The sequence below is a fragment of the Chiloscyllium punctatum genome, chromosome 4 (genome assembly GCF_047496795.1).
Source record: "Chiloscyllium punctatum isolate Juve2018m chromosome 4, sChiPun1.3, whole genome shotgun sequence".
In the NCBI taxonomy this organism is placed as follows: Eukaryota; Metazoa; Chordata; class Chondrichthyes; order Orectolobiformes; family Hemiscylliidae; genus Chiloscyllium; species Chiloscyllium punctatum.
Genome location: NC_092742.1, coordinates 44137352 through 44154615, shown reverse-complemented (window position 1 = coordinate 44154615; position 17264 = coordinate 44137352). Strand labels below are relative to the sequence as shown.

The 17264-nt window shown below is 38.9% G+C and overlaps 1 protein-coding gene across 4 annotated transcripts in view; it reads left to right on the top strand.

Moving 5' to 3' along the window:
• Positions 1 to 17264, top strand: part of LOC140476240 (ena/VASP-like protein) — a 266243-nt gene that overhangs the window by 141652 nt on the left and 107327 nt on the right. For all 4 annotated transcript variants that reach the window (XM_072568522.1, XM_072568523.1, XM_072568521.1 and 1 more), the window contains exon 2: positions 15894 to 16062. In XM_072568522.1, coding sequence (XP_072424623.1) covers positions 15894 to 16062 — 169 coding nt within the window. The remainder of the gene's footprint in view (positions 1 to 15893; positions 16063 to 17264) is intronic.

Here is a 17264-nt window from a genome sequence, read left to right as displayed (position 1 = left end):
TTTATAAACCTCTAAAAGGTCACCCCTCAGCCTCTGACGCTCCAAGGAAAACAGCCCCAGCCTGTTCAACCTCTCCCTATAGCTCAAATCCTCCAAACCTGGCAACACCTTGTAAATCTTTTATGAATCTTTTCAGGTTTCACAACATCCTTCAGATAGGAAGGAGACCAGAATTGCACACAATATTCCAACAGTGGCCTACCAATGTTCTGTACAGCCGCAACATGACCTCCCAACTCCTGTACTCAGCACTCTGACCAATAAAGGAACGCATACCAAATACCTCCTTCACTATCCCATCTATCTGCAACTGTACTTCCAGGGAGCTACGAACCTGCACTCCAAGGTCTCTTTGTTCAGCAACACTCCCTAGGACCTTACCATTAAGTGTGTAAGTGTTGCTAAGATTTACTTTCCCAAAATGTAGCACCTCCCATTTATCTAGATTAAACTCCATCTGCCACACCTCAGCCTATTGGTCATCTGATCAAGACCCCACTGTAATCCGAGGTAACTTTCTTCACTGTCCACTACACCTCCAATTTTGGTATCATCTACAAACTTACTAACTATACCTCTTATGCTCACATCCAAATCATTTATATAAATGACAAAAAGTAGTGGATCCAGCACCGATCCTTGTGGCACTCCACTGGTCACTGGCCTCCAGTCTGAAAAACAATCATAGAGTCATAGAGATGTACAGCATGAAAACAGACCCTTTGGTCCAACCCGTCCATGCTGACCAGATATCCCAACCCAATTTAGTCCCACCTGCCAGCACCCGGCCCATATCCCTCCAAACCTTTCCTATTCATATACCCATCCAAATGCCTCTTAAAATGTTGCAATTGTACCAGACTCCACCACGTCCTCTGGCAGCTCATTCCATACACGTACCACCCTCTGCGTGAAAAAGTTGCCCCTTAGGTCTCTTTTATATCTTTCCCCTCTCACTCTAAACCTATGCCCTCTAGTCCTGGACTCCCCGATCCCAGGCAAAAGACTTTGTCTATTTATCCTATCTATGCCCCTCATAATACTGGCTAAAATTATATTACATCTGGAAAGCTATGAGAGTATCTTGAAGATGCTAAGACCACAAACTGGTGTATTATTGATTGGGCACTTGAAAAGCAACGGTGGAAAGCTACACAATCAAGAATCTTGTGATGTGAGGGACAGATGGTTCATAAATGTATGCCTTGTTGATATCGATTGTACCCATGAAACCACCACCCCCTGTCTTCTACCTTTTGAGCCAATTCTGTATCCAAATGGCTAGTTCTCCCTGTATTCCATCTGTATCTGATATCGTTGCATTGCAAGGACAAAACAGATCACAACAATTGCTGTTAGATTAGTTTTTTTCAATATTCTGTCCGAGGATGTAGGCATCACCTGCAATCGCAGCATTTGTGGTCCATCCCTAATTGCTCTGGAACTGAGTGGCTCAATGTTAAAAATCAATTACATTACTGTGGATCTTGTGCCATTTGTCAGCCCAGACCAGATAGGTATGGCATTTTCCTTCCTTAAAGGACATTCAAGAAGGACCAAAAGTCCAGTTGTTCTGCGTGAATTACTGACTTACAAGAGGACTGTTTCTGCAGAAGATGATTGGTTCCAGGAATTTACAAATCATGTACAAGAGTGATATTGTCCTGTAGTTTCAAGGTCACCGTGCCTAATTTGAGTATGGAAATACATCCGTTACCATACTTTTGAAATGCATCCAAATTCAATGGTATTGAGGAACAGTTTTACCAGCCACTGGGATTTAGTTGCTGAAGAATTTCTAGACTTGCGTCACATCCCTCTATCACCTTGGAGATGTAACATCATGTGGCAATATTGCCTTACATTATCCATTTGAATAGTTAGGTGTCACAACCAGGTGTATTTCCAAATAGAGACTAGCTAGCAGCAAAGATTTCATGTTAAACAGTTAAAAATTTAGTTGATTACAAACTATTGCTGAAAATTCTTGAGTAAGAAAGCTATCAGTATAGCTAAAATACAGATGCAAAAACTAAAAGTAAGTACAGATCAAATAAACTTATAGAGAAAAAGGGGAGATCATTCTGATGTCATGGCTTGCTTGAAACTGAGTAGGACAAGGGCAGATGAGAGGGGGCAATAAAATTAGACACCATCACAGCAGTGTCATTCCCAGTGCTTACAAGCATCCACCCACCTCTGTTCCAATTTCATCAGCAGAACGGGAGATGTCAGGGTGCCTGATCACCCTTGAAGCAATTAATACCCATTTAAGGACCTCTGCCTGCAGCTAGGATTTTACCTGTGAGCCGTTGTGCTGGGTTAGGAGTGATGCCTCTCTGATGGACACCTTTGATGGCAACCTGCAAGGTTCAACCACGCACTGCCTTGCCCTGTAGAAATAGTCATCTCCGACACCTCTTAAGGACATGCCTCAAGCCAGTTAAATGGCCATGCAGAGGCAGGCATGGCCTGATCTTTATGCAAGAGGGTGGAACTAACACTCCTATCACAATGGTCAGTCCCTTAGCTCTGTTTTTTTTTTCTCCATAGATGCTGCCAGAATATTTCCATTTTTTTTTCTGTTTCTATTTCAGATTTCCTTTAATCATGATATTTTGTTTGTAGTTTATAAATAATATTGAAGTAGTTTATGGTTGGTGTTAAAAGCAATTTGGAAACCTTTTTAATCAACTTGTTTGGCCATGTTATTAATTGCCTCTGGAACAGCTGGGTTGAACTTGAACCTGGGCTTTCTGACTTAGAGATAAGGACACTACCACTGCAACATAAGAGCCCCTTAAGTCTTTGTCGATATTTATGATGAACCTGTTCAGATGTGTTATAAGACACCTCTGAAGCAAGTGGGTCTGCAGTAGTGCTCTGGGAATGTTTTAATCTGTACTGTGAAAAAGGATCTAATAAGTCAATCTAGCAATATTTATGGCAGTAAGGCTAAAGAAGTCACAGTGCAGGGTAAGTGGCATTAATACAAAGTATTGCTATTTAAAAATCACAACAAATTATTTCTTATTTATAATTCTGAGAAGTAATGTTGATTATATCGATTTCTGACTCAACTGGAATCCATTACATTAAAGTTATGTTCCCAGGAAAGGACTGGCTAATTTAATAAGTCTGCTCTAAGCAATCTTTTCTGAATGCCAAACTTGACACTACAGTGAAATTGGAAGTTAACGCTGGCCTAGCATTGATACCAAAGTAATTACATTGAGTGCCAGTGGATTCTCTCTTTTAATGAGCTGACAATTCACACATCTGTAAATATAGAACTTCTGCTCACAAGTTTTGAATAAGTAACATTATGTTAGAAAAAAATCATTAATTTTTAAAGGGTCTGTACAGAACATGCCTGGATTTGGCTGTGTTGTTGAGTCTGTTCTGATCTTTGAACAGCCTCATTCTCTTATAGAACAGTTGGCCACATCATTAGTACCATATACTATTGAACGGGAGCAGTGCTGAACAAATGTACTGCAAAATTATTCCTAGTTACATCACTAACAAAGACACCAGAGTTCAAGCCAGTTGATTAAGGTAGTATCAGGTGTCAACTGTGCTAATGATTGATTCTGTCACCAGATGAACAATAGAACTTTTGTTTTGCATAACATAATCCGTTTGCTAATAAAACAGAAGGTAAATAGAAACAGGATGTAGATGAAAGAGCACATGATTACAGTTGTGCATTGATCCTCTACAGCAATAGCTAACCATTGAGCAGCTGCTGCTTACTTCTTTCTCGCTTTGCAAAGATGTTTGCATCCATTTTTTAAGGTGTTAATGTATCATCATGTTTCAAATTGCTGCCAATCATTGTTACCATTGATAGGTAGCAATTACACAATGCAACCATCTTCACCTTGGTGTGCTGAGAGGATGATTCATCTTGGGCTCCTCCAGCATCACAAGTGTCAGACTTCACTAACTTGACTCGCTGCATAGGATATCAGCAAGCAACTGAAAGCACTGGATACTGTAAAGGTTATGGAACTTGTTGGATGGCATTCACTCCGCTCTAAAACATCCCTGCATGTGTTTCTCATAGGAATGTCTTGGGCCCAATCACATCATCAATGATCTTACCTCTATCATAAGGTGAGAAGTGAGGGTGGTCACTGATGATTGCACAATGTTCAATATATTCATTTGTCCTCTGAAGCAGTCTGTGTCCATATGCAGCAAATTCTGGACAAAATCCAGGTTTGGGCTGATGGTAGCAAGTAACATGCATGTCTCAAAATTGCCAGGCAAAAACAATCTGTAACGAGAGAAGCTAACCCTTGCCCTTGATCTTCAATGATATTACCATCACTGAAAGCCCCCACTATCAGGATATCATTAACCAGAAACTGAACTGAATACTGTGGCTACAAGAACAGGTCAGAGCTTGGGAGTTCTGAGATGAATAACTCACCTTCTGTCTCTCTAAAGCCTGTCCACAATCTCCAAGGTGCATGATGTATTGCCTCCAGATGTGTGAATGGGTGCAGTTCCATCAACACTCAAGGAGCTTCTCACTATGCACAAGAAAACAGCCCACTTAATTGGTATCCTACTTTCAAAATTCACTCCCTTCACCACCAATGTACCATGGCACCATTTGGAAGATACACTTCAGTTACTAACCAAGGCTGTTTCAACAGCGCCTTCTAAACCTGGAATGTCTACCAGCAAAAAGGACCAGGGAATCAGATGCATGGAAATTCCACCATGTGCAAGTGCCCCTCCAGGTCACAGAGCTTCCTGACTGGTGTTGGGTCAAAATCCTGAAACTGTTTCCCTAACTACACCATGACAGCGATTTGTTCATTCACCCCAAAGACAACATTAGTTCAAGAAAGTAGCTCACTTTAGGGCAATTAGGAATGTGCAATAAATATTAGCCCAACCAGAGAAGCCCACATCCCACATATGAATAAAAAAAAGTCAAACATGCTCCATCTTAGTTAACGCAGGCCCTGAGCGAAATTGCATGTTATTATTTAAAAGCTGTGCATTAAACACTCATTTCCCTGGCAGGCAAATTTAAGCTATTGCTAGCTCCTTTATCATTAATTCTCTATTGTATTTGTGATCTAAACCTATGCAAATATTATAACTACAGAATATGTCCAAAGCAATATTGACAGTTTTATACTGAATGTATTTACATATGAAAGATAGACCAGATAACTGCACAAGAACTGACATGACTGAGAATGGAAAAGAATCTGTGACCTAAATGTCCTCCGAAAAGAACTGCTGATGAAAGTTATCACAGACATGAATGAGCAGAAAGATGAAATTTTGTGTAGAAGTTATAATGAGAATGACAATTCAGAGACCACGTGCAGACTGTAAAAGCATGCCTGTCTACCACCTCCATCCAAGGCTATAGGAACAGTGACTAATCTGCTCTGCAAGCACTCAGGAAATGGTTACCTTGTTAGAACATTTTGGTTAAAGTTATTTTTAGCTTATTCATTAAAACTAGTGCCATTGGCTGCTGCTGATTGAAAAATCTGCTCCCATGGCTTCATTTGTCGTTGTAGATTTACAAACATAATGGTCACTTGACAATAGAAAAGCAGCTCCCTGAGGTAACAGTGTCTGGTATTAATTTGCGAATGTATGTGACATATTAGGCTTGATCACTTCTTGTTACTGAACAGACTTTTCACTGGCTGTAGATCTGAAACAAATTATAACTCAGTGAAACCATGAAAAAGCAATATTATATAAAGGTTTTGTTTTCAAAGAGCTTGCCTTTTCCTACTCTCTCAATCTGGATGTGTCCATATCCCTTTGCAGAAACTGGAAAGAGCTTTAGTGTATTGTCAATCCATTATCACTGAAAGTATATCCATGACCTTATAAGATACACATCTAGAAATTTAGACAGATTGCACTTACAATGGAGCAGGGGCGCACAGCTCATTTCCTTTTCATGTGTGGAGAGGTCAAAGGTTCTTGGAAAAAAGACTTTTAACAGCTGTTTGACCTGCCATTTCCATTGGCAGGGTGTTTAACATTTGTTTGCAGTGTGGATAAGTGACACATTTCTTTCCTCCCCAGAGGTTTGGGGTCAATTACCAACACTGGGAAATTCCCACCACGTTGGATCCTTAGTTTGAAAACCTCCCTAAAAATATGGACCAATTGCTAGGCCACAAAGTTTAAATCAGTCTTGCACCTGAATAAGGATTATATTTTAAATTAAACTCTGCAAATCAGAGTACATACTCCAGAAGGAAAAATGATAGATTGTCCATCTTCTGGACATCAACATGGGACATATCGTTACTGTAGTACTCCAAAGATTTCAGCCACAGTTTAGGTTCTTGGAACTAATCCAACCAGATTAAAACATCAAAAAATATTTTCAAAATTATTTCACGGTCCATATTGTACCATTATGGTTAGAAAACATTTAGGAGAGACCCTGGGAATGCCTCAGTGCCTCATTAACAGACTGTCAGAGAAGTCATTGTTGCTCCCTGCTCAGGCCCAGGTTGGATATGGATATTGAGTTGGATATGGATCTGCAAATGTAATAGGATCATATCTGTGAGTTAATATTTCAGTACGTCAGGATGAGCTGTGGAAAGAAGTATATAAGTACCTGGCTTCATTTTAATTATCCAATATCAGCTGAGGGGAGTTGAGATCAAGGCTATGGAATTATCCTGATATCCTGGGGCAACCTTCCTCCTCAACTAACACCACAAAAAAAAACAAACCTTCTGGTCATTTATTTACTTTTTTTTGTAGGCTCTTACTGTATGAAAATTGAGTGCCATACGTAACTGTAACATTTCAACTAAAAGGTTCCTTGGACATCCAGAGGATGTAATAAGTTGCCTGGTTTGTACCTGAGAGTATCTGATTTTAGCTCTTCATTTTAAATAATACAGATTAGAGTGCTGTTTAAATATTCCAAAACCAGTACAAATGAAGTGTCAGGCCTAACATTGTGTGGTGCAGCTATAACATTACAGTTGAGATGATCAGTCTGCTTTAAAGTGTAAGTATAATTATCTACTACTGAATTGCATCCTTAATAATTCACATGACTTTGAAAACTATAAAGGTACATAGTGAATGCGTGCATTTGTTTCCCAATATATCAACACACAAGCCTGTCCTGTACGTTACTATCAAAATTTGTACAGAAATGGTGAATCCAAACCTAATTGGACTTACACTTGTTTTGTGTAGTCAACAGTAAAATAAATTCAGTTATTTATAGACATTGTTGAAATACTCTTATTTTCTATGCATCTGTTTAGACTTGAATACAGTGAATCATGAAAATCATGAAACTTTTTAGATTTAGGTTTTATTATCACGTGTACTGAACTCCAAGGTTCAGGAGTACAATGAAACGTGTACAAAGTGGCCATTCCCGACACCATCTTAGACACAAAGGTATGTAGGTACAAAATCTTACATACAAAAATAGAAAAATAAAGCAATAAGTTATTGCTTGCTTGTAAAATAAATTGGCACGTTCTAAACAACTTCTATCTGACCACATGTTCGTCTTAAGTTAAGTATGAAATTAGTTATCTCAAAAACTGTATTTCTTTGGTTTTTGGGCTGCTTGATGAGATGTACATGATAAATCATTAGCAAACTTGGGGAGGGAATTACTTTCTAAAATAAAACAGTATCCAGAGAAAATTGCTCAAAAATATAACAATCGTAGGCAGCATTTAAATATTACAGTTTGCATTTTAGATATATTTTGGTTATACATGCTGCAGGGATGCAAGAAACCTGAAAGTTATTCAGAAACAAAAAAAATTGAACTGCCCAATTTGCTGTGTAAATTACAAAATCTCAATGAGCCAACAAGGTTGGTTTCAGAATGCACGCATGAGTGCAGTTTCAATAACAAGTTATTAATTTTGGGGAAAACTACAATTTTTCCCTTGTTTTGCTTAAAAGGAGGCATTGCAATCTGATAAATATAATGGATAGAACTTTATTTGAACACAGATTGTGTTAAGGTCTGGGAAACACACTGTTTGAACCGCTGACCTCTTTAACCCAACCTTATCGTTATCCTTTAAAACTTTGACAAAGCTCTTGGTCATCTGACCAAATTTCTCCTTATGTGGCTTGGTGAATGCTCCTTTGGGATATTCTATGATGTAAAGGTAACTATAAATATAGGTTTCTGGCATTTAACAAGAACTTTGTTTTGTAAAACGAATTGTCAAGTTCAAGACCACGTTTGGCCATATGTTCATGTCAATTTCTTCATTCCTGTTTCACCAGTTTTGGTATTTTAATTAACCATTTCAGACGTGGTATGACAAACCAGTGATGCAGATTGGGCTTTCTGGCCCAGAAGTAGGAACCATTACCACAACACCACAAGATCCTTTTTTCACTAGGATATAACGATAAGTTTACAACTTAGTTGTTAACTACTGATTTATAGACCATTAAGACATTTATAAGCAGTTAATTCTGTTGTCTTGATCTTGACTGCAAGAAGCTGGCATACTTAAAGTCAGGTACTGCCTAATGCCTAGAAGATGCATTTTAGAAATGCGAATTGAAACACATGGCAGGCTCATATGAATGGTCTTTGCTCCCAACCATCACTCAGTATTTCAAACAGTTCATGAACCATAACATTGATTCTTCAGATCCTCCAATCTCTGTCTAGTGATAGAATGGACCCTTGGTCAAGTATATGCATCAAGATCCCTCGGAAGATCTGCGCATTGACTAAGTGAGAATTAACCAGGATGTTGAAAGTTTCAAAAGGGAATTCCCCTGCTCCCCAGACCCTCTGACAAAGTCTCCACTTCTGAGATAGAGTCAGATGCTTTGGGCCGTTCTGATATCCAGTATGTTTCTGGATAGTTCCCCAGGAAGTCTTGAATGAGAAAATTCAAGTCCACTGGGTGACTGTCCAACTGACCTTCTTAACATCACTTGAATCCTCCCCTAATCCTGGTTCCTCCAAAATCACTGACCTCCCACTAAACCACCCGTATCCTCTAAATTCCTAACTTGCGTCCTTGACTTCTTGCCTTCACAACCTCTCCTATAATGCCTAGCTGTCCCCACCCTACATACTACTTCATTGAGTCACCCCTAAGTCTCCCATTCCCTCTGAAACCCTAACTCTAGCCTGACCCTCCTACATCCCAATTGTCTGCCTGTCTTTGAAATTCTTTCCCAATCCAAATCAATTACTAATATGCTACCTAATGTGAGGTGGTGCACTTTGGAAAATCAAATTCAGGTGTGAATTATACAAGAAATGGCTGAACCCTTCGGAGCATTGACATAGAGGTATCTGGGAGTACAGGTCCACAGATCCCTGAAAGTGACAACACAGGTGGATAAGGTGGGCAAGAAGGCATACAGCATGCTTGGCTTCATCACTTAGGGCATCAAATGTAATAGCTGGCAAGTTATGTTACAATCAGAAAAAACCTTAGTTATGCCACAGTTGGAGTAGTGCAGTTCTGGTTGCCATACTACCAGAAGGACGTGAATGCTTTAGGGAGAGTGTAGAGGTTTACCAGGATGATGCCTGGTCTAGAGAGTTTTCAGTATGAGATGAGGTTGGATCAACTTGGATTGTTTTCACTGGAAAGAGGGAGGCTGAGGGGCGACTTGATGGAGGTCTACAAAATTATGCGAGGCATAGAAAGTGTGGGGTCAGAAGCTTTTTTCCAGGGTGGAAAGGTCAACTGCAGAAGGGCACAGGTTCAAGGTGAGAGGGAAAAGTTTAGGGAGGAAGGGAGAAGTTATCTTTTCACGTAGAGGATGGTGAGTGCCTGGAACACATTGCCCATGATGGTGGTGGAAGCAGGCAAGTTAGCAACATTTAAGGCATATCTTGATAGACACGTGAACATGAGGTGACCAGAGGGATTATCAATCACATGGGCAATGAGTTGTAGGTCTGAATAAGGATTGAGAATTGGCGCAGGCTTGGTGGGTCTTGTTGCTATGCTGTATTGTTTCTTTATGTACATTTATCCAACTGCCACTACCCATCTGCCATCCAACACAGCTGCTATCCCACCATCCTACTAACCGATATACCACCTTGCCCAACTGCTACCCTGTCCGCCTGTTAGGCTACCAACCTATCAACCAATCAACCTCCTAACACTTTACCTATCTATAACCTAAACAGCTGCTACCCTAACTAGCTATCATCCTACCAATACAGACGCACATAGTAACCCTTCTGTCAGCCACATTGGACAAAAAATTACTATTTTTTTTGTCCGAAGTGCGAGTTGGGCCAATTTTGATTTAGCGATTCTCTCCATGAGGCTAAGCAGGTTTTCTCATTGTATCTACCATTCAAACCAGATCACTGCACTCAGAGAGTGAGGTATGATCCTGCCTATCCATTCAGTAACACACTGAAAAGCTGATTAAATGTCCCAAAATTCTCCAGTGTTTTCACTAATGCCGCTTGCCCTGTCTTTCCCTGATGATCCAGAAGTACAAGGATGATATTTGATGGAATAACACTCCGGATTTCTGAACAGGCCTGTAACTGAAGACCCGGTCAGAAATGCAGAGCACCGGGGCACTCAAAAAGCTAAGAACAGAACCGAAATCTGACATGATTATTGCTGCTCAGAAGATTCAGGCCATCAACTTCAAACATCTAGCGGCAGTAAGATTAATAAAGGAATGATTTAAGAATGATTAATACTGAAAAGAAAAATAATGGAACTACAGTTTACTCTACCTCGCTGCATCTTTCTCCACCCTCAAATGCATCATCACAACCAACTCCATTGCTTTTCATCTCCTCTATTAATTTCAGTGCAAGCTCTGGCCAACTGTTCACCAATCTTCCTGTAAAGCATCTTGAGATATCAGTTATATGAAAGGAGCAGTCATTATAAGTTTCTAAGTGGAATTTCCCCACCTTTGTGTGCAATTCACAGTTCTGTATTAGTTGTTGCTGTGGTGTCTTATGTTAATGAACTTAATGCTTTAATGCTTCAGATAAGTAGTGTGGTTAGATTCTTGCATTTTATAGAGACTTTCAGTTCTTGAAATACTCAACCACTCTGAGATGATAATAAATTGGGGTCACAAATATAGTGCTGGGTGACTAACCTGAGCCATGTTGAAAGTGAAGGCAGCTGGCTTCCTATGAAATTAATTATTAAAAATTGTGGTAAGGAGAAGAGAAACTAGAAGAAAAATTGCAATACATGATACGTAGTACTCTTAAAATTATGTAATTGAAGCATTAAGGTGATTCTGTCAAATGAACAGAACTGTTTTTTATAAAAGGCAAGCTGCTACAGATGGTAGAAATCTAAAACAAACTCTAACTCTAATGAGGATCAGCAAGTCAGACATCATCTGTTGCGAAAACAAGATTGCTTGAAATTCAGGTATGATGCATTTCACAACTTCTGAAAGCCCCCTCGTATAAATGCTATCAAGTCTTTAATGAGCCTTCTGTATAGTTTCTGAACAGTCTCACATGCCCTTTTATACTATCTGACCATATTGAGATATCAGTGTCTTATACATTCCAAAGCCCAGGTCTTGATGGTCAGTGCGACAGAGACAAGGGATCTGATACACTTCAAAGAAAAGTTGGGTACTACCAGTCACTGTCTTTGATCCACCCTATATAATGCACTGTTGTATAAGAATGGAAATGGAAAATCTTAAATAACCTTTCAGAACCTTATTCTCAGTGTGCAGTTCAGCTGTACATTTCCTTTTGATCCTTAGCTGTCTCTGGAACTGCTAAATATATAACTTAATTAGAAATGAATGGGCCAGATTTTGTCATCCCAGTGACCTGATTTGGTTGGTGGGAAGAAGTGTGACTCCTGATTCTGGGATTTCTAACCCTATCTCTGGTATCTAAAGTGAGGAGTGGGAGCCCCACGCCCATGTACAGTAATTCTTGTAATGGAGGCTTCATTGTGGAGCTGTGATTTCAGACATCCCCTCAGTTTTCACAGAGTTGGGACAGCTCCTGAAGGAGTAGTTCATGTCAACTCAGAGGTATGGGAAACCATTGGACCAGCTTGATTTGGTATCTGGAATCCTTCGGCAGGTAAATTTAAAAGTTTTGCTAACTTCCTATTTCATAAGGTATTGCTGTATGATGAGTGAAGTATAATTTTAATTCAAGGATCAATGATAAGATTTTGTTTGGAAAAAATAAGTAACTGTTAAATTGATCAGCATTGTGATTGTGGAAAGAAACATAAGTTAGTTTATACAGTGGATAAAGTGCTTTTCTGCATTGAACAATATCGATGTTCAGATTTTACATTGTCAATTAATCCTTGTGCTTTCATCTTTTCATTGATTGACAGCTTAGCCTTCTCTTCAGTCTTTGAAGTAGTGGAACAGATGGCTGAGTTCTTTATTCAACAAGTCAGCCATTTGTTTATCCCTTGAAATGAAGGGAAAGCAAAGAAATAGATAGCCATTTGTTCAAGGGCTTTAATATAGTCATCCTTAGAGGTTTTGATGACCCATGTGTGGAATTGAATCATATGATGAATGCCTATCTGAGCTCTAGTCCATATTAAGGGGATTCAACATAATGGGAGTTATTTGTAAAGCTACTAAGGGGACTGTGATCTCTCTTTAGATTGACAGTTTCATGAGCTCCTCAGAAGTGTTTAAATTAAGTAGCTTTCAAATACCTGTTTGTTTACACTGACATTTTCATGAACATCTCAAAAGTTCCCAATGTAATTATAGGACTCATGCATTCTGTCCATATTAAATGTTTGATGAGCAAGCATAGGAGTACGGAAACGGAAGAGCCATCTAGCAGGAAAGTAGAGGTTTTGCTTAGCATGGGATTATGGGATGAATGAATATGGGACATTGAGGAAGTGAGGCACAGGAAAGGTATGGAAGAAGCAGGAGGGAATTTTCAGCCAGCTGTATCACTAAAATACTTACTTTAGAATCAGTTAATAGCATGTGGAAAGGAATCATTTCCAGGCATCATAGACACAAAGAAGGTGCTAATGTATTATTCTGGATATGTAAAAATATATAAGAATGTGAACATCCTGACCTCAATGTACAAATTTTCTGAAAATGTAGAGGAACTCCATCTTAGACATAACTTATGGCATTAATTATTTAGATGAATGTAAAATCAGTCAAAAAAGCATTTGAAGCTCGGCATTATCTTCTACATCTTTGAACATTAACCATATAAAAAAACTTTAATGAGGGAGGGGACAGGAAAAGAACCACAGTGACATTGATAGCACTGTAAAGAAAACGCTTTTGCTTTTCTTAATGTTTTCTTCATGTTTTGATGTGAATATTGTTTTCATTGTTAAATGTTTCTCATTTAAATCACAAACAGAACTTTGTCTGATGGAAAGGTCAAGCTATTTTTGTTAATCATGTTTATTCTGGTTTCACAATTTGCTGATTCTATGGTATTATTTCCTGACTACTTCATTTAAATTGACTGTCTGCTAATTTCCAACATTTGCAGGCACAGCTTTGAAACTCTTTCCCACGATTGTCTGGTGAAAGCTGTTCAGAAACAGCTGATCGAGCAAGATATGGTGTTATCTTTGGTATCTGTAGTACAGACTATTTCAGCTATTCACTTTTATACCATTGAAACTCTATTCTCTGGTGATTTGATAAAAGTGTGTTAAGTGCAACTCCTATGCCTTCTGAATCCTAAAATAGAAAATTTTACAATTCTGCAATAATATTTGTTCCTAATTTTAAGGTAATTAAAGAGTTATTCTATTTCTATTTGGAGCTTGTCTGAGTTGATGCATCTTACCTCTAAGCCAGAAAGTTGTGGGTTCAAGCTGCTGTCCAGTTCTCAAGCATCCGATATTGGTTGAATAAAAGAACATGTCCTGCATGAGTGCTGCATTGTTAGCTTCCATGCTTTTAATGAGGCATTTCACAGAAACTTCATCTGGCTGCTTTAGTTTTGATGAACTAAAGCAGATGCTGAGTAATAGTAAGGAGTTCTCCAGAGATCATGGCTAATATCTATCCCTTACATCTAACAGTGATTCTCAAAAGATACAAATTTTATCGAAAGTGCTTTGGATTGTCCAAAGAGGGTTTATGAAGTGCATAGTAAATTCTCTTCTTCTCTGGCCAAATCATCCTTTCATTTTTGATACTAGGTCTTCCCACAACACATACCTTTTCTAATAGGGATTGGAGCCCGACTCAAGTTCTTTGTTTGAAGATCGAAAGCCAATATATCAAAAACTAACTTTAGTGTATTCTGTTAAATATTTTCCCACTACTGTCCAGTTATAGAGGCAAACTCCTAGTTTGGAACTCACAAGCATGAATTCTTTTCTGATTATTATGCAAATTTGTCACCAATATTCCAATGTATTATGTAGATATTGAGGCATTCAACACTGCAGTTCCAAATATTAAGTTTTTAAGTCTCTGTGTAGGTTGTGACGTTTCCCTAAGTGGTGAAATACCGTTTTCTTTATATCAGTTCAGGAATCTAAGTTCAATGATTGGTTCTAGGTTCATGGTCACTCGAATTCTAAATTCTGATGGGTCTATGTTCAAATTTGAATGCAAGGGGTGGTTTCATATGTTACACAGAGGCTGACTTCCTGACCAAAGAACTTGAGTTGAGCACAAAACCACCTGTCACAGCCAGATAAAGCCAGCGAGGTATACACGTGGAAATTTATTATGTTGTTCCCAGCAGGGCTGCATAGCTTCAATGCAGATTTTCAGCCTCTACATCTCTTTTGTGTGCAGTTCTGCATTGGGAACGTTGTATAGGTGAACATAATAAAATGTCTACACTTTGACTTGAAAAATGGATAAATTGGCTTGCAGTGAAGTCATTAATAATAGAAATAGAATAATCTTATGCTTTTTTGAGCTAAGTGTCAATTTTGCTGAATTTCACAGCGGGTGCAAAAAGCAAGACAAGACAGAAGTGCTATGAGTATCAAGGTAGGCTCGTAGTGAATGAGTGCTAATCGAGCAAGTAAATGACCTAGAGATGCAACCTGGTCAAGTGCATGGGCTGGGTACATGTCCCTGAGTGTGAAATGTCCTTACCCGAAGTGCAGCATTGAGGTACAGATGTACCATGAGGGTTCTTAGAGAGTAGCCCAATCAGATGCTAATACCCATGGATGTGGGTGCAGGTGTCCAGTGCCCATGTCCATGCTCTGAACTGTCAGTGCTTTGTGTCCAGCATGGAGGTTCTTTGGAGCAAGTGGCAAACTAAAGTCACCAGGTACCGCCTCTGACTTTCATGGCAAGAACTATTATCATCCAGTTTGCTCACAGAGCTTGCTTTAGACCCTTAGAAGATTCAAGACAGTGACTTTCATGGTGTGTATTGTTTCTGATTAAAGATATAGCAGCAACTTAATGCAGTTCAACAAAGAATTGATTTTAATGCTATGGTGTTGTGAAATAAAGTGAAAGAATGCGTATTAATTGATGTTGACGCAAGCCAGGAAAGATGATATTTTGTTCATAAACTGTTGATTATTAATGTGCATGCTTCATTTCGTCCTGATGTGATGATAAGGTCATTGACTAGGCAGAAACATAATGCATTCTGTTCTTGAAATATTTGCTTAAAAAGCCCTTTTAAACAAACCCATTTGACAGGGGGAATGATCTTCTTAAAGAAGCAGGGAAATATTCTGACATTTGACTGATTTACTGACCATTCCAAATACTTCATGGTAAAGCCTATTCGTTCTCTTATCACAGCCAAACAGTGGCATTACAGTTGTCATCTTTTACAGCTTATATTGAAATGTACTTAGGCTCCATTCCTGGATTTGTGCTCTTGTATATTGTCATTTGTATGAGGGCTATTTCCTTAAATGGCTAATTGCCACCTTCTTTTTCAGTGAACAGAGCATCTGCCAAGCGCGGGCCTCGGTTATGGTCTATGATGATTCAAGCAAAAAGTGGGTCCCAGCCAAACCTGGACAACAAGGGTTCAGCAGAGTCAACATCTATCACAACACCTCTAATAATACCTTCCGAGTAGTTGGAATGAAACTACAGGACCAACAAGTAAGTAGAAAGTACGAACTAGCTTTGACAACTACCTTGTTGCTATGGTGAGGGTTGACTCACGATCAAACAATCCTCTTTCTGTTTTCAGAATATTTAGGAACAAGGCACAGGTCTTTCCTTCCAATAAGCCATTTCCAACTGTAATGTCATGGATTGCACCTAATTTATTCAAATTGCTGAATGGATCTGCTGGCCTTAAGTGAACTGTCTACAAACATAAAATGCTATATTGCGTGTCCCTTTTCAGTGATGGTAATTGAGCAAAGGTTCTATGAAATCAATATTCGATTACAAGGTTCATTGTTCTGTCCATAATATTGTGTAAATTATTTAACTATCTTTGTTTATACTTGTCCTTCTAACCTTCATAACCCTGAACTTGTGCAACATAGAAAGAGATTATTTGGTTCATCGTATAGCACAGTGTTGTTCAACAATATCGGTAATTACCCACAGTTTTCACCTGAACGAAGATGCTTTAGAGGAGCAAATTACTGCAGGTACTCGAAGCTGTACTGAAAACAGAAAATACTGCAAATCTCAGCGGGTCAGGCAGCACCAATGGAGAGAGAGCCAGCTAATGTTTTGAGGCTGAATGACTTTTCATCAGAGCTCACTATGCTTTAATTCAGCACCACTTGGTGTGATACCTTTCTGTCTTTCTCTTTCAGCAAAGTTACAATTTCCAGCGTGAAATCAGTTAGCTTCTAGACTTTTATTCTTTTGAGTTTTCCAGTGTTGTCAGATTGCTGGGGACATTGACACTTGCGACTGATTCTGTTCCCAAAATGTGATTGGATGCTGCTGGCTATTCATAGGGATATGCCCTGTTACTGTTGTGCATTATTCATTGGGTTTACATTCTTCTGCTGTCCTGGAATGCAATGACATCTCCCGTCTCCACTCCACTATTAGTAAAGATAAGTGAGTGAGAAGTATGACAGGCTGCTGATCTCATTTGCTCAGACAACTTGCCTTATGGGCCTGCTGAAGATGAAAGTTCTAATGAATGCTGTTAGTGTTTCCATGGTGCTGAATTCCAGCATTTTCTTCCATGTTGCATAGAATTTTAGCAGTAACCAAGGAAGTAAAGTAAACACAACAAAGAAAATTCACACTCTATGATTTCATCTTATGATGTTATTATTAAATACACAAGAAAATTATAGTACATATACCTACTGTGAGAATGAATATTA